Source organism: Aythya ferina, assembly GCF_964211825.1.
Source record: "Aythya ferina genome assembly, chromosome: 4".
Lineage (NCBI taxonomy): Eukaryota > Metazoa > Chordata > Aves > Anseriformes > Anatidae > Aythya > Aythya ferina.
The window spans coordinates 24,829,023-24,846,548 of NC_140300.1; the positions used below are offsets into that span (position 1 = coordinate 24,829,023).

Below are 17,526 nucleotides of genomic sequence, written 5' to 3' on the forward strand. Positions count from 1 at the left end.
CAAGCCAGCAGCCCCCCAGAGCGGCACACCAAAAATACTTGTGTATTTCTGTGGCTGGGAGCTCTAAGATATGCCACGGGCCTTAGGAGTGATGAAGAGGAGGTAGCTGGGGCTGGCTTAGATGCAGAAAATGAACTCACATTGGAACTCACAACTGGTCTGTGCCTGAAGATTTAATTCGGGGTGCTTCCCTTATTAAAAACAAAATCCTTGGACTTCCCAAGAGTGACATATAGGTCAGGAGTCAATGCTTACCATGGTGTGTCCCCACTGATGTACAGAATGGTAGTGTGACTTGTACTGCCTGAGACAATTTTGTTACTGAAGCACAGCTTTCAGCAGAATATGTTGAGCTGAGCACACCTTGCTTCAGAATTTATATGTGGCAGTAAATATATATATATATGTACATGTATAAAACAGATGGAAATGTTTCACCAGAAAACTACTTATAAGATCCAGCAGGAACACAGAACTGTGCCAGATGCCTGGAACAAAGCAGGCATCTTTCAGGATACTGTGACCGAGTTAAGCTGAATGGCTTTTTTATGATGTGGCTTTGTTGCTCACTTATTCCCATTGTCAGCTACTTCAACATCCTGCTAAAGGTCTCCATTGGTGTGAAAAGATGGGTTGTAGGACTGCCTTTTCTATCTGGATTAATCCCCATCACTAGCCCCTCTTGCCCCCAGGAAAATAAATAAATAAATGAGAAAAGAAAAAAAAAGAGAGAGAGAAGAAAAGAAAGAAAAATCTGACCTCCAGGACACAATGGAAGATGCTTTGTGCTGCTGAACTGGTGGAGTGACAACATTTCAGAATAAAACCCCTTCATATGAGAGGCACTGGGTGGATGAAAAAATAAGTAGTGACACAGGTGCCTATCACAGATATCATCCAACCTTTACATCAAAACTGGAATTCGTTATTATTACCTATTTTATGTATTACACAAAAACATCACACAAAATGAGGTCCTCTTATTTGAGATGTGTAATTGGCATCTCCAGATAAAGAATCCTAATCCCGAGAATGTATAGATTACCTAAACAAAGACCAAGGAAGGAGAGAGAGATTGTTCTCCCCTACAGACTGGAAAGATGGATTGTTCTTGCCTACAGAGGAAGACGGGTAGCTTGCTAACGTCACCCAAAGAAAGCATGTAAGAAAAATGAGACATAACTGCCCATGTGTCTTCCTCATCTGTTGAAAGCCCAGCAAGCCTTCATACCAAGTAAAAACAGATAGTGTATCATCTGGTTGGAACTAAGAAACCCTTGTCAGCAGTTATTTCCCTTCTGCCTTTCCTTGCGGAGAGAGAAAGGAGTCACTCCTTGTTCGTCCTGCTTCGACCAGGAAACAAAGCATCCTATAAGGCACCATCGCCTGTGGTGGACACAACTTTGCAGAGGAGCAAGGTGAAGAATCTCGAGCATCCTGCCAGACAAATCCGAATCCTGGAAAATCACAGCCACACTCTTCAGAGCTGAAATGCTGAAGGCAGGCCTTTAAAGCTACATTTTAGCACCTCAGGGAACACTTCCACCTACAGATTTCCAGAAGAGCTATTGCATTCTGTGGAGGCATTTTTTACATGCTAGAGGACTTGGCTGCAGTGACTGCAGAATCACTGCTGGCAGTCGATATGCACAGAGCTAGTCCTTGGCAGAGCAGCCTCACCATCCTAACCCTTTTATCTGCAGAGCTTCAGTGCTGCCTGCCTCCAGTTACCAGATGCCTCCTTCATCATATATTCAACCAAGAATTCATATGCTTCAGCAGGTCGCCACCTCAGCAGTCCCTACTCATTCCACCTCCTGGCCAGAACATCTCCTGAGTCACTGAGAATCCTCGCACAAGTGTTTAAATGAAGCTGGCTGCAACTCAGCAATGCAAACACACACCTCTGGTCCTGCTCGAAGCTTTCATGGACACAGGCCCTTTATGATAACAGTCTTCTGTGCTTTCATTATTGATCTCTCTGATCTTTTAAGGGCTGAGGCACTAATACAGAGGAATTACTGCTGCGGTTCATGCAGTTTACCAGAAGAAAAGGGAGATGTTACTACCTTACACAGCCCCCAGATGCCCACTGTCCCTGTTATGGCCTTGGAAATATTTGCCATGTTTTATGTCTGGCACCTTATGGCATAGTGTACTAGGTCTGGCTGGGATGGAGTTAATTTTTTCCACTGCAGCTCATAAAATGTTGTGTTTTGGATCTGGGACCAAAACAGTGCTGATAAGCACCCATGCTTCAGCTGTTGCTGAGCAGTGCTTCCCAGCCTCAAGGCCTTCTCTGTTTCCCACTCTACCCCCGCAGCCAGGAGCCTGGGGGTGCACAGGTTGCTGTGAGGGGACACAGCTGCTCCCAGCTGACCAAGGGCATATTCCATACAGTGTAACATTGAGCTTAGCAATAAAATCTTGGTGGGGGGAGTTTCCCAGGAGACTGCTGTTCAGGGGTTGGCTGCCTGTCAGACAGTTGGCGGTGATCGCTTTTTGCATCATTTGTTCTTTGTTGTTATTTTTTATCTTTTATTTTATTTTATTTTATTTTTTTTAAGGCCTTAACTTATTAAACCATCTTCATCTCAGCCTACAGCTTTTCTCACTTTTGCCCTTCTGATTCTCTCTGGGGGGTGGTGAGCAAGCTGTGCGGGGCTCAGCTGCCCACCAGGGTTTACGTACCAGAAAGGGGCTTTCCCCACCATCGAATCTGGGAGAAAGGCTTTCTTCAGCATATCCCAGCTTTTCATTTTTGGAAAGCTATACACATTTTGTGGTATAGCTGGAATGGTGATACACAGAATATAACGTGTGCTTGGTGGAACCTGTATGCAAACGCAGTTGCAATTCCCTTACATCTGCCCTTCACAACGATGCAGCCATTGACATGTGGAGATACCCTGACAGGGAAAAAGATAGTGGTGGAAAATAAGACTGTGTTTTATTAGCTTTCCAATCACCTACTGCATACTTGTTGCTAAGTGATAGGAACTCGTCTTGTTTCACAGCCACTTACCTACCAGGCTAAAAGCCTCTCATGCTTTCAGTAAGTTGTGCATGTGGAGTCCTTGCAAATCTCGTCTTGCCTCAGCAGGCTTATGGCAGTCCTGCTGACTTTTGGGAAATTCCAAACCAGAAATAAAGTCTGTCCTTGCTATATGTCATAATGCATGCTCAATCATACATTATCATAACATTAGCTATGGCAAGCTACAAGGATTTGCTAATATCCAGGCAGATAAGGTTGGATTCATCCATCGAAAAGTCACCTGAGCTGGGTCCCACAGATCCCCTTTATTATTAAGGGAAAGAAACTGGTGTTTCTAGAGCAGTTTGTCTCTGCCCAAAGCTAACATCTCCATTTGGTCCACTGAGTTATACTCTCAGATTTCTTCTTCTTGCTGTTAATTATGAAGGGATCCTAAATGCCCCTATGATAATAGGAAGGGTATCAACATAGCTGTGCTACGAGTTATGTCAACACTGGCCTTAGTAAAAGTAGTCCAAGCAACTCTTCAAGGATGCTGCATTTCTGTATAGGGCAACCTCTCTCTCAAGCACACTACTATGATATAACTGAGCTGTAATAACTGCTCTCAGGCAGGCTTTTACCCCAGCCCAATAAATGACTTACAATAGATAATCACAGTGATTCCGATGCTTTCAGCACATTGCAGGGTAAGTGCATATGGGCAGGTGCTGAGAAATTGCTGACCTGCAGCAATGGGTTCCTGTGGGATGCAGTGGTGCACAGCTCCACCTGCCCTGGGCACCACCAGCAAGCCAAGGACACAGTTTGTCTGTTTGGGAGGTAGGGAGCAGGGACTTCAGATTTCCAGAAATGGGTTTGGGGTCCTTCTTTTGGGAAGTGAATAATGTCATAGGAAAACAAAGGAAAGCACAGGTTTGAGGTGTTTGGTAGGGAGGTGTGGATAATGCAACTGAAGGTAGGGACTTGGAAAGTCTCAGGGCTTAGCTTCTGGCAGAGGAATAGGAAAAATGCTAAAGCAGTTTATGACCTCAGTTTCCACATCAGGGGCTCTGCATTGCATAAGGCCAGCTCCATCTCCCACACCACCCTGCTTGTCATAGTCACTCCTGTTAGGAGAGCTTCTGAACTCGGAAAAGGCCCTTAAATTTAGGTCTAGATCTTCCTTGTGTAAACCTTAAACTGAAACACAGGGAGGAAGTAAATATTACCACTGGGCCCTATATTTAGGAGAAAGAAATCTGCCCAAAGACTATATATGTAGTGAAGATTCTTCCTTCCAGATTAGGCATCTGAGTGAAAGCTTTACTCACAGGCAGTGTTAAACACCACAAGTATTACTATATTTGGACAATGCAAAATGTTTACAAATATTTCCAGTCAATTTTTCTGGTGATCTGATTTTATTGCAATGATGGGAAAGAATTGGGTTAAATTTGCCATATGCATCTACCTGCACTGAGGAAAGATTGTACAGAGACTTCCTCTTTGCAAGGAGGTAGATGGGTACTGGATATGACACAGCACTCACTTTTACGTGGCTTCCCAGAGGCAGGCATCTATATGCAACTGCAGCAGATTTTTATCAGTTACATTTACTGTTTATTTAAGTGTAATGTACTGATAGATTTGGCAGATCATCCCTTAGAAATGCTATGGCCCTTGTGTGCTGCTTGCACAGATGTAGTGGCCATCCCAAGGATGCCAGTAACCCAGAGATCTGAGCGCTGCTACTACTCCGAGGCAGGCTGGAGTTATAACCACCATTTGCCATTGAGGAATTCAGAAGCAGGATTTTTCTTGCCATTTATAGCCTTCCCTTTTCTAGGCTGCAAGACTTGTTATCCTCTCAGAGGAGCTGCATGCAGTCTCCTACATACATATCAGCAATCGTTAGCTTCATACTTGTTGATTCAAGTTTTTGGGATACTTGCATCTTCCAGCACAGGCAGAGTAGATCACAAAAAGTATGGTAGTCAAAGGTACTGTGTACCCAACAGACATGTTGGGCTTTCTGATGGGTGTCAATGCTTTCAGCTAAAACCTAAGGGGAAAAGGCAGAAATAAATGATGCTGTCGTTTCCTGTGACATCTTCCACCCCCCAAAAAAAGAAATCTTTGGTGTTGATCGGTGTATACTGCTTTGCCTTTACTGTGACAGGAGGAATCACAGGATGCCTCGGGTTGGAAGGGCTCTTAGGATGTCTCCATGCCAAGCTCCTGCTCACAGCAGAGGGGTTGCTCAGCTAAGATCAGGCCAGGTTGTGTGTCAGAGCCTGGGTTTGTTGCTGTGCTCACACCCGAGGCCAGAACGGAGAAGCTGTCAGTCATGAATAAAAGATAAAAAGCCCGGTGTTTTATAATTAGCTGCAGAGGGCTCGACTCGAAGGCAGGAATTGAACTGAGCTGCAGCAATGCAACCAGCAGGCTGACGGTGACGGGTTTTGTTGCATTTATTATCTTTTTTTTTTTTTTTTTTTTGTCGTATTATTGTTTCAACAGCACGTACTGCCTGTATTGAACACCTTTAAGCCACAGAGGGAGCACCTGCCCCATGCTGGCCCTGGGGACAGCGACAGCCCCGCTGGGTGGCAGGGCGGGACGAGGGGCCCCTTCTAGCACCTTCCCCCCCGCCTCACCACACCACAGGGGCCGGGGTCTCCCCCTCCTCCCCCCGCCTTGGTCTCGCCCCGCTCCTCCCTCCCTCGCTCCCCCCCCACCGCAGCGCCGCGTGGTCCGTCCCGCCGCTATATAAGGGCCGGGGTGGGCGGCTCCGCGCCACAGCGCTGAGGGCGGCGGCGAAGTGCGGGTGGTGCTGCTGCCGCTACCGGGGGACATCGCCGCGTGAGGGGACATCGCCTCCTGCCTGCAGCCATGGCGTGGCAGCCCATGGAGATCAACCCAGAGGTGCGCGCGGGGGGTCGGGCGGTGAGGTGAGGGGAGGGGAGGGGAGGCGAGGCGAGGCGAGGCGCTGAGCTTCCACTCAGCTCCCGTCTCCCCCTCGTTGTCTTGCAGATGCTGAACAAAGTGAGTGCGCGGCGCCTTCCTCCTCCTCCTCCTTGTTCCCTGTGTCACCGCGGCGGGTGGCGGGGCCCTGAGGGGCTGCGGCCGTGCCACCCGCCCGCTGTGCCCCGCAGGTGCTGGCCCGCCTGGGTGTGAGCCCCGGCTGGCGCTTCGTGGACGTGCTGGGCTTCGAGGAGGAGGCGCTGGGCGCCGTGCCCAGCCCGGCCTGCGCCCTGCTGCTGCTCTTCCCCCTCACCGAGCAGGTAGGTGGGGCCCTGAGCCGTGCCGAGGGCTGCCGGGCACCCCCTGCCCATCCCCTCGCTGGTGGCAGGGTGAGCTGCCAGCCTGCAGCTCGCCCTGGTGCTTGCACAGCAGGCAGTGCTCTGTGGGGTTTCTGCAGGCTGGGTTGTGCCTAAAATGAAATAAAAAAACAAGCTGGCAGCCTATAACCTTCCTGTTTAGTAAGGGTACCTTTCCCGGTTGGTAGGGATGCTGTCTGGGCAGGCAGTGGTCAGATATTGCGGAGTGGGTGTGGTCTGGTGGGTGCCTGTGCTCAGCACTCGCCTCCAAACAGCTTGAGCTGAGGGAAAACAAGCCAGAAAATAAGGCTGCTTGCTCCGATACACCTCCTGTGCTTCGGTTTGTGTGCCCAGCTGAAGAAAATGCCGCCTTGAGTGTGGGGAATGGTGGTTCAGCCATCATGCTGAATCATTGCTCGGGAAGGCCTAAACCACTCCTGGGTGATTAAGGTGCTTTGTCTGGCCGATGCTGAAGAACTGAATGAGGAGGTGGTCTTTGAAACAAAAGATGCTTGATGTTAATTAACTGAAAGGTTATAACCTTTCAGTAGCAATGGGTTTTACGCTGGTCTATACATCCTGCTGATAGGGAGGGGTTCGTGAAGGGAGGTAACCTAACGGTACAAAAGCGGAGACATGCTGAGTAGTCTCATTAAATAGGCAAAACAATTGAGAGGATAAAAGAGCCTATCCATTATGACTTCCCCCTCAAGCTATTTCCAGTGTACGACACAGATGGAGAGGCCAAGAGCAATGCTTTTGGATATGACTGAGTCATGCAGGTAGTCCATTAAGGCTTGGCCTGCATCCAGAGTAGGCATTACAATGCTTTACTGGACCCATGCCATGAAGATGACTCTCTGTGCGAGTCTTTTCTGTCTAGACCTGGTATTGGTTCTCCTGCATATCTGTCTGTGTGGCAATTTGCATAATAAAAAGGTAACGCTATAGTGAAATGTTTGAAATGATTACGTGTTTACAGCATGAGAACTTCAGGAAACAACAGACTGAGAAAATAAAGGACCAAGAAATCAGTTCCAAGGTGTATTTCCTGAAGCAGACTGTCAGTAACTCGTGTGGGACAATTGGTCTGATACACGCAGTTGCTAATAACAAAGACAAGGTGAAACTTGGTGAGTATGAATGTTCTGGAGTGCTTGAATTTCCAGTGTTCTTCACAACAGAGGAAGGCTAAGTGGGTGTGAGCTGTAGTAGACATGCTGTGCTGCTGCTGGTAAGTGGGCTTTGTATATGTTGGAGAGAAGCAGAAATTGCAGAAGTGAATGTCTTGACTCTGGTGACTGCAGAGGTACCCTATTGAGTATCGTAGGGTGGGGGAGGATGCACAGCAGGACTGGCCAATGTATCTGTAACTTGGAAGCATCATGTTCAGAAGTGACCACTGACATTGGTGTTGATGTCAACTGAACAGATAAAATTCATAGTGACAGTTATGTCTGTCATATAGATTTGCTCAGGGTAGTCCATAAATCAATTTAAATTGTTCATTTTTCTGTAGGAAAGTAATACAGGATGATATGGGTGTGGAAATAAACTTCCTATAAAGGATGGGTTTGATTGGTTCCCTTTCTATAGGAAAAGATACAAAACTGGCCTAGGTAACAGGTGACTGGAGCCTTCCATTTCCTAGCAAGCAGGCTTACAAGTTCTTGAAAAGAACGGCTTGTCACTGGGTCAAAAAGTACCTTCCTGTTCAAACTGCAAAATACAGCAACTTCTTGTCACTGTCCCTTGAACTTGAAATCCCACGCCACCCAAGGGGTTCTTACACCAAGGAAAAGGATATGTGGAAGGCAAGATTGAGACCAGCTTTGCTTTGTGCTCCTTGAAAGGCGTCTCTGAGATAGCACCCCTGAGTGCTATGGCATCTTTTTTAGGTAAGACTAGGAATTCAGTGTGTCCTAGTACTGCACTACTAGTTCATGCTTTGGAAAGACAAAATAAGCCTAGCATAACCAAGAGCTATATTCATCTGCAGAGCCTCAAAGGACAGAACTTAAATATCAATTGACAAAATATGGATAGATAAAACTGTTCTTGCCACTGGTACCGTTCTTTAAGACACATGAAGCCTGTAAGCTTCTGCCAAGTCTGCAGGGGAAATCAGGAATGCCAAGTCCCAGTTGAAAGTCTGTTTTGAGATGAGTCTTCAGAGTATCCTGAGGCACTTGAACTCTGGCTGTTTGTGTAGATTGTCATCAGTAGCTTCTGGATAAATAGTTTACTTCCACTTTAAGTGGTAGTTGTAATATGTTTATGCTGGAGATGGTTCCAGGCTGAATACAATTACTCCTAGTTAGCACAAAGAGCATTGAGTGTTGTAAGCTGTCTGGTCTGTAACTGGTTCTCTACCTATGCTGAACAAAATCTTTTATCTTGTGCAGATGAGGGGTCTGCCCTGAAGAAATTCCTTGATGAAACAGCTGATCTCTCTCCTGAAGAGAGAGCCAAGCACTTTGCAAGTAATAAGGTACATGAACTATACAAGTAGCTGATGGCTATCACTACTTACAGATGTAGTAACCTGTATCTGCTTTCTTTTTCAGGCTATACAAGAAGTCCACAACTCTGTTGCACAAGAAGGACAGTGTCGGGTAAGATCCGAATAGGAAAAATCCTGGGAGAAGAGAATATAGAAGGTGGTAGAGCACTGCATGCTTTTGTCTGGCAGATAACTCTTATGGCTCATGAGGCAGGAGAAACAAATGACTTCCAGGTGAATGTGCAGGATTTCTTCCTCAAATGGGCTAGAAATTTAGGTTCAGACTTCCTAAAGTGTTAGTGTTAGGGCTTTTGGGATTTTACCTTTTAGAAGCCTTGCAGAGGCCTCTTCAGCTGGTTTGTTAGTGCTCTGGTGTTTTTTCTTGCTGATGCTGCCATTGTCTTGTAGTCACAGGTAGGATTCATAGTAGTAAGCTTTTTTCAGTCTAACTACTGTATCTAATGGTCTGTCCTAAGGTTGATGACAACAGTGTGAACTTCCACTTCATCCTGTTTGCCAATGTGGATGGACATCTGTATGAGCTGGGTAAGGTCCTGAGAGCTCTGGAGTTGGAGTGTGCCTGCTTCATGCTGTACAGCAGAGCTGGTGGATCGGGCTAGAAGCTTGCTGCTAGTCAAGCTGTTTACTGACATCCTCAAAGCCAATTCATAGTTCTCACTTTTAGATTTTTAATAGAAGGTGAGTTGCACTGAACACCTACATTCTCTTGGAAAGCATGTCATCTCCTGTAGAGCTGGGAATACTTGGTCCCCTTACCATTTGGGCATGTATTGACAACTTATTCTGACCTTCTCCAGAGACCTTTATATACTTGTTTTTTGGGCTTGCTGTGCTGAGTTCTATTCTTACAGAAGTAGTAAGCACACTGAGTGATAGCACTTTCTTTCACAGATGGGCGCATGCCATTTCCTGTGAACCATGGCACAAGCTCAGATGACTTGCTCTTGAAGGTAAGACTTCCCACAGCCTGTCTCATTCCCTGAAAATGAGGCTTCTAAAAGGCTGAAGGGTGTGCTTGCAGGATATAGTTTCTGTACTTGCTGTGCAAGCTATTCCTTACACCATGGTAACAAGGTCATACAGACCTAGATATCTGTAAGTATATTTATTAGCTGGTGCTGTTAGTAATTTCTCTGTGGGGACTTGGAGGAGCCACAGACTTCCCTAGAGCCTCTACAGTAAGTGTGTGTCCCAATCATCTAAACCTTGTTTTTCTTTTAAGGATTCTGCTAAGATCTGCAGGCAATTTACAGAACGTGAGAAAGGAGAAGTTCGTTTTTCTGCTGTGGCTTTCTGCAAGTCTGCCTGAGACTCTGAAGAGGCACAAGGAAAACAGTCTAATAGCACACAGTAAATGCAGTCTAAACTCCAGTGCTTCAGTACTTGTTAAACACAGCTGTTCTGGTAACTTAAATTGTTTCCACCCTTTGCTATACACAGGAGCAACATCAGTTGAGCTTATGTTAAAGGATGAGCTCAAGTTTTAACGTGAACAATTTAGACACATTGGATGTCTTTAGACTCTGTTTTTTCACATGTTAAGTAGAAAATGCTTAACAGGGCTTGTTTAATCTGTGTCTGTTAATTGAGCTGTTGGTTGATATTTCCTTGTCCTTAATGAGAATAAAACTTTCTGCTGGAAGACTAAGTGGAGTTCAGTGTTCATGTCCTTTCTCCAGAGTTGCATGTGACACTGTATAAATATTGCTTTCAAGGGACCCTCAAAGTCCTTCTCTTGAGTTAAATAATACCTGCCTCAGGTGGGTAGGGCAGTTGCTGCTTTTCCTTTGAAGGCCTTTGGGGATGGGGATGGAGATGCCTTAGTGTCTGGATAACATGTTTCAGAGCTGCACTACTTTTCTGCTCGAGCTCTTAAGTTGCAATTTGACATCACATTTATTTCAATTTCAGGTGAGGTGGGATAAATGAACACTCAGATGTAGGCCTGAGGTGTCTGCTTTTTACAGGGAGGCCATTTGTACTGTCAGCACAAGTGAACAGCATGCCCAGTGAATTGATTGATGTCCCACTTCACCTTCTGATAGAAGGTGGTACTAGAATGTTTTTCTACCTGTGGCAAAAAATCTGGCTGTGGAACACAATTTTCAGCTAGCTAGTGGGGGCTTATTTACTTGTTACTATGTTTGGGAGATCCTTCAAAGGTCATATCACACTTCTTCCACAATAACCTTAAAATGGGGGAAACCCCACATTATGAATTTTGAATTGCAGGAAGAAACTTCATGTTGAATGAGCGCAAAGGAAGCGGTAGGGAAGTTTTAAGATGAAATACACACTCATTGGCCTCAAGCAACTGACCTTCAGTAGGAAGTATTTTTCTTACCAGCATCTAGCTGCTGTTTATCTGTACCTCTCTGCCCATACTACAGCTGGCTGTAACAAAGGTTAAAGTGCCCTTCAGCTAAGGCCTTCTAAACACCTTGTTCTAGCTGGTGCCAGCCAGCCCAGTAGGTTTCTGTGCTGTGTGGTGCCTGGTACCTTCATAACTTCTGTGGTGGCTGCTGCTACCTGTATGCTGCAACATTCCTGGCTTTGAAGGTAATTCAAAATACGAATTTTGCCTGAAGCCATGCCTAGTGTTCTGTATTGGACCTTACAGTCACCTGGTGGCTGAAGCTAGCAGGGGCTCACAATGCTTTTTAATAAATTCAGATTCTGGGACTTAACAAAAAGATCATGGTACTTCAATTCTAAACATCAGTCTGATGGTTAACAGGAGGGTGAAAGCTTCCTGCCAAGGAGAGAGCTGTTGTGCGTCCCTGTCCTACAACAGCAGCTCCCCCTGAAGCTGATGAGAAGTGGAGGGAGGCCTCCTGTGGCATCTGCTGCAGCTTCCCCCTTGGAGCAATCTCCTCACTGCTGCCCCTGCAGCTCAGGCAGCCTGGCAACGCAGTCTGAGGAGGGAAGCTGCCTGTGGTTTGAGCACGGGAGGCTGGAAGGAGCAAAACCAAAAGCAGGTGCGCTAGGAGGGAGAGCAGAGCCCCAACAGCTGTGTGCTGTACCTGGGGGAAGGTGCTTTTGTTCTGCAGGGACTGCTCTGCTGTTAGGTGTTGCCTAGGGCACGTGCTGAAGCTGTGCCTGTGGACAGTCACACAGGTAATATTAAAGGCACCTGAAAGCATCTTTGAGTTCCTACTGTATTTCTGAGTCATTGCACCAATGTTTTTTTAACCTAACAGTACAAATCCAGTGCTAGTGAAATTATTCTATCATCTCAAAAATTTTTCACTGTTCAGTTCAAGCTTCTGAATTCAAAATCACCTGAAAGGCAAATATATGAATAATTTTGGCTCTGTGGAAAAGCAGGTGAAGGGTTGTGGCAGCCTTTTCTGTTATCTCGCCCTCTGGTCCCAGGTACAGTTTCACAGGATGGAAGTAAAGAGAACAACTAAGGAGTGGGTGTCATCTATCCACTCATGCACAACACCAGCAAGGCTGTTTTCCCTTACTAAAATTAGAACAAGTGCTTGGCAAGCAGCTGGGCTTTCTTCTAAACAACCTGGTTAGAGGAAGATGAATTGCTGGGGATGGCCAAGGTTTTGGGAGCTGGGATAGAGTTGCCTCTGGTGAAGGAGGTAAGGAACGGGTAAGAAAAAATGGATGAGGATCTGAAAGCTGAATTGATCATAACTGGCAATATTAGCCGTGCAGCTGTTCCTGGTGTGTCCCTGGGTTTTCATCGTGACAATCACTGAAGCAGGCAGGTAGCTTGTGAGGCCTGTTAGTGTTTCATGCCCCCCTCTGACAGAAATTGGTGACTGGTTGCTGCTGCTCTTCCAGGTACGTCAGGAGTTTACTGAGCAGCTTGCTAAATTTGAGTAAACAGGTTGCTGCGGCTTTTGTGCAGCCTTCTAGGGGTGGACTCCCAACACAATGAACTGGGAATTTCTCAGTGGGGAATTTTCCTGGGACATGCTTGAGAAATACTTAAGAATCTCAGGTAGGATTTCAGGTTCATCTGTTTAGGACTGAACATTGTGCACTGTCAGTGCTGGATGGGGTTTGAAGATTGCAATCATTTTCCTACCAGCTCTTTGCTGTGTGTTGAAAGCTGTAGGTAGCCGGTTCTGTAGGTGGCAGCATTGGGAAACTTTCGGCTCCGAGTCTGATTTAGGAGCCACCAACGACGGAGCAGATCCAGCAGCATTTTTATTTGAACGTGTACATAACGTGAAGTCCACACCTAGCCCTGCTGCTTTCAGTGGGACCGCTCACATGCTAAAGCACATTTCTGATCGCAGAGCTCAATACCCAATCCTCAATTTAGCCAACTGTTAACTTCGGCGTGATGTAACGTCCGAAGCCTCCTATGCATTTCAATAGCCTTTGGCTCAGGTCCGTGGGTTATTTGCAGCTGATACAACACCCTCTGCGTCTTCAACCGCCGTACAATCCCCGCAGTGTTGTTTCCTTGTTAGGTTTCTTCCTTCTGGGAGTAAGGAAAGAGGCTGATGACAGGAGTGCAGCTCAGTGAGACTGTGGACTGAGTGGGAACAGGCAAGCACTTGGGAAAACGCAGCCCAGGCTGGGAGTCCCGCTGGCAGGAGCGAGGCCGGCAGGAGGAGGAAAGTTGTTATCCACCTCCACGTGGCACCAGCGAGGCTGTACCTGCAGCGATGGTGTAGAGGAGACCAGAATTTAACAACCAGCGTTGAATGAGGTGCTGGAGAAAGGCAGAGAAAACTTGATGGAGAAAATGGGACAAGGAGAGAATTCCTGCTCATTTCTAAAGGGTTTTCCTTCCAGCAGCATCATGATAAGGTGATTTAATGACATTTCCCAGATCCTTAAAAAAGTGCATGCATCATAAATGTAGTTGTAGGTGAAGCCCAATGTAAGGATAACAAGCAAGGTGCAGCTGATGTGAACATTTCTTATGTACTTTTTGCCGAGGTGAGTTTCAGATGTGGTTAGCTGGTGTTGCAAGGCCTGTAGCAAGACGTGAGGAGAAGCAATCCTACATTAGTAGCATAGTAGCAAGCAGTGTGAGGAGATCTGCATCGTGTTTGAGGAACAAGATGGGGCAAATGTGTTTCAGTAGGTTTGGCATTTCAAGCACAGCCCCATAAAACACAAAACAAGACAAAACAAAAAACAAGCAAACAAACAACAACAACAAAAAAAAAAACAAACCACAAGACAGTTATTGCTTAAGATCATTCAATATCAAGCTGAGAGGCACAACTACTTATAACACTATGGGAAGACCAAATTGCATTTTCTTTTCAAGTCTTTATGCATGCTAAAACCTTACCAGAACAGCTCCCACTCTTAATGTGTGCAGAGAGGGAGAAGTGGGGTTTTACTATTCCCATTTTGCAGGTAAGGAACTAAGACATAGATTCAGTGATTTACCTAAGGTGATGCATGAAGTTGATGGCAGAGCTGGAACTACAACTACCTATATCTTGTTTTGTTTTTGAGGCAGGTTTATATTTACACCAGTTTGGCTTTTGGCCTAAATTACTATTCTCTACCTCTTAGTGTGGCTTATTAGCTAAGCTCAGAGTTAGGCTAGCCACAGCTCGACTGACCTGGAGAACAGTCAGGTGAACTTATGTTCACCTTCAAAAGAGGGTCTGTATTGACATATTGACATTATATTGACATATAATCCCCTGAATCCCTTTTAATACCTCAATACATTTCTCCCACAGACTTCTATCGCAATATATCATAATTCAAGAAATAATACTTTCTTCTTCTTTTTTCCCCTCCCATCCCAAAGAAAGTTTAGGTCCACGATGAAGTTGAAGAGTATTCATAAACCCAAATTTGCATATTATTATATATATAAAAAAGGGTTGGTTGCAGTACTGAGGCTGACAAACAGAGGATTTAGGTGGTAAAGCCGTGACCATGTTCCTGGTGGTTTTACAGAATGAAGAAGTGCTGATGAAGGAACAAGGTCATTGAGAAAATACCACTATCTGGCTGCCTTGATGCTTCGTCTGACCTTACCAACCATTCTTTCTCCCTTCACTGAACAATGAAACTGAAGGTCAGGTCACGCCATTTATTGTGACAGGATCAATTCTTACTGAACAAAGCTAGAGAAGGGTTGGATACCGGAGAGTTATTTTTTACCTATTTCAGAAAAAAAGCTCTTAGAGGTTCCTGTTGCAGCCCAGTACTACATGCAGAGGTGGACACGGTCTCCCTTAGCTATAAGGCACAGCTGAGGACTTGGCTTTCAATTCTCTGTATCCCAACAAGACTGTGGCAACAAGCCATGAAGTAACCTCTGCTGCGTTTTGGGAAGCAAGTGGCACAGACAGCAGCCCTGACAAACTTTCTTGTAAAACATCATGCAAATCTTTTATAATAGGTGCAAAGCCCTCTGTTTGACACAAATTGATCCAATGCATGTTCCTGGATGAGGCTGTGAGGGTTTACAAAAAGTTTTTATGTGGGTGCACAGCTGCTCTTTGGGAAAGTGCAGTATTTCAGGGCAACAAAATAGTGCTGTTTAAGCAGGTCTTGCACAACACGTTTTACAAGCATTGCCTCATTTCTATGGCCTGCTATGCCATGGCTGCTTGCAAGGATACCTGCCTCTCAGAAGACTGCTTCAGTCCTTTGCTTAGCCCCTGCCTGGATGTTTGTAGCTCATGGCTGTCCCCAATGAGGTTTGCAACCAGAGGGAGTCCTAGGAGAGCGCCGTGCCCGCTGCCTGCAGGGAATAATACACTTGCTGTGAGCAGAGCACTCACAGACAGGCTGAAAAGCATGGGAGGAATGGAGTTTAAAATCTCTTTCATTTAAAAAAAAAAAAATAATAATCCTGAGATATTCATCCCAGCAGCAGCTAACAATATGCATTTTTATGTATGTATTTATTTATTTATTAATTAAAACTTTTTTTTCCCTATAAGCTTAGGTGGTATATCTGAAAGGTAAACCCACTGTCCTGCTGGGCCCCTGTGAGGTGCAATCACATGGGGACACTCACTCCCCATGCGTGCGGGGTCAAGAAGTGTCATTTTATCACTTTGGCAATAGACTCTATGACATTTGGTGGGGTTATAGTGCAGGGAAATGTCCTCTGCTCAAACACTGAGCAGCTCAGTTCATCTCGTGGGGTGCAACAGGAGCAATTACTTCTAATTTCTGTGTCGCTCAGGCTCTGATCTTACAGAGCACCTCAGCTTTCAGCTACTCCGTGATTTCTGCTGACTTCGCTTGGGCTTAAGCACAGCTGAAGCCGTGTATAGGCTGAGGTGATTTCCTGAGCCAGACACTTGATGGTATTTCCACTGCTGCTTACAGTTGGAGCCGGAGCCCGTCCTGTTAGGAGGGCAAAAATCCATTTGCTTTCGAGTGGCAGCCCCTCACTTGGTATTTTTCACTCTGGATCGGACAGAAAGTGAGCAAACTGCCAATCCTTCTTACAAAACTCTCCAAATTCTGCTACATTGAGTGGGACAGCTTTCTTTCCTTAGGACAATTAAACTTTTCCAAGATTTCATAACCTCACTCATCAGACTCCATTTACAACAGGAAATTACAGCTAAGCTCTATGAAGACTTTCCCTGACTAAATCCAGTGTTTATAAATCATATCCAGGCAGAAAACGTGAATCTCCACAATGTAACCATAGTCTGAAGTGTAAGTGTTCACAAGTTCAACTGCTTCTCAAAATATTTTTTGCTGCAGCAGTAACATGAGTTTGTATAAATAAAGTATACATTTTTAACATATTTGCAGGCTGCAATATAATAGATAAAGCTTGTGTGCATTAGGAGAGAGCAAACCTGTGTGGGCTTTCTGCCTTCCTTCTCAGACAGAAGATTTTTAGGCTTTTCATCAGCAGTGGCCACCAACAGAGCAACTTCCCTCTCTGTATCTTTTTTTTTTTTTTTTTCATAAGAATGCTGCTGGAAAGCTTCTTAAGAAATAAGCTCTATAAGGCTCCTTAAGAAACAAAACAATAACAAGTTGGATATGGTTTATCCAGTCCCACACTATTCTTTGTGTTTATGGCAAGACCTCAATATTTCTCCTTCCAGTGCTTCAGCACTCAGGCCAAAGTGTGCTTCTTGTTATAGCCGTGTAATAGCTTCATACAGAGAATATGTGCCAACGGGTGGAGAAAAAACTCTGTGTAGAGAGGAGAGCAGCACTGATGGCAGTGAGGGACAGCACCAGTCACATCGTTTATCTTCAGGTTTTCTTGTACTGTCCAGAACAAATTGTTGACTGGACCAGTTTCATTATTTCCTCTTAGGTAACAGATTTAATACCATGGCCACACTGTAAAATACACAGCATGCAACATGGATCATTGTAATAAATAATAATAACAACAACAATAATAACAATAATAAAAGACACCTTTCAGACTAAATAAGAATCATAAAACCTAAAGAGAGTCAATAGCTCCTGCATGGCATTTCTCCAAAATGCTTGAGATAGAGCTACTTTTCAGAAGCATATTCACCTGTAAAAATATTTATTTGCAACAAAAAGAAAATCAGTCACTGCATTGAATTTAGGGAAAGTTGATCGTGCACTTGCTTAAATTAGGCTCTTCAGTTAGATAATTAAGGTTGGGTGCAGTGAGTCTGGACTCTGGTTGAGCTCTTCCTTATGGCTGATTGAAGTGACCCCTCCAGGTATCCCTTTAGTACTCTGGCAGAGTCACTTAATAACACCATCAGCTGTGAATGTGCAGGGTGGAG

The 17,526-nt window shown here is 45.3% G+C and overlaps 1 protein-coding gene across 2 annotated transcripts; it reads left to right on the forward strand.

The window, feature by feature from the left end:
- Window positions 1-5,763: 5,763 nt before the first annotated feature.
- On the forward strand, window positions 5,764-10,472 carry UCHL1 (ubiquitin C-terminal hydrolase L1). 2 transcript variants are annotated; one of them, XM_084516521.1, is made up of 9 exons: window positions 5,770-5,905; window positions 6,014-6,025; window positions 6,136-6,264; window positions 7,283-7,433; window positions 8,706-8,791; window positions 8,868-8,915; window positions 9,280-9,349; window positions 9,716-9,774; window positions 10,047-10,472. In XM_084516521.1, the coding sequence occupies exons 1-9, from the start codon at window positions 5,873-5,875 to the stop codon at window positions 10,131-10,133; spliced, it is 675 nt and encodes a 224-aa protein (XP_084372647.1). In that variant the 5' UTR covers window positions 5,770-5,872; the 3' UTR covers window positions 10,134-10,472. The 2 variants fall into 2 exon arrangements, with proteins under 2 accessions (XP_084372648.1, XP_084372647.1); XM_084516522.1 differs by lacking the exon at window positions 6,014-6,025 and having other exon boundaries at window positions 5,764-5,905.
- The last annotated feature ends 7,054 nt before the right edge of the window (window positions 10,473-17,526 follow it).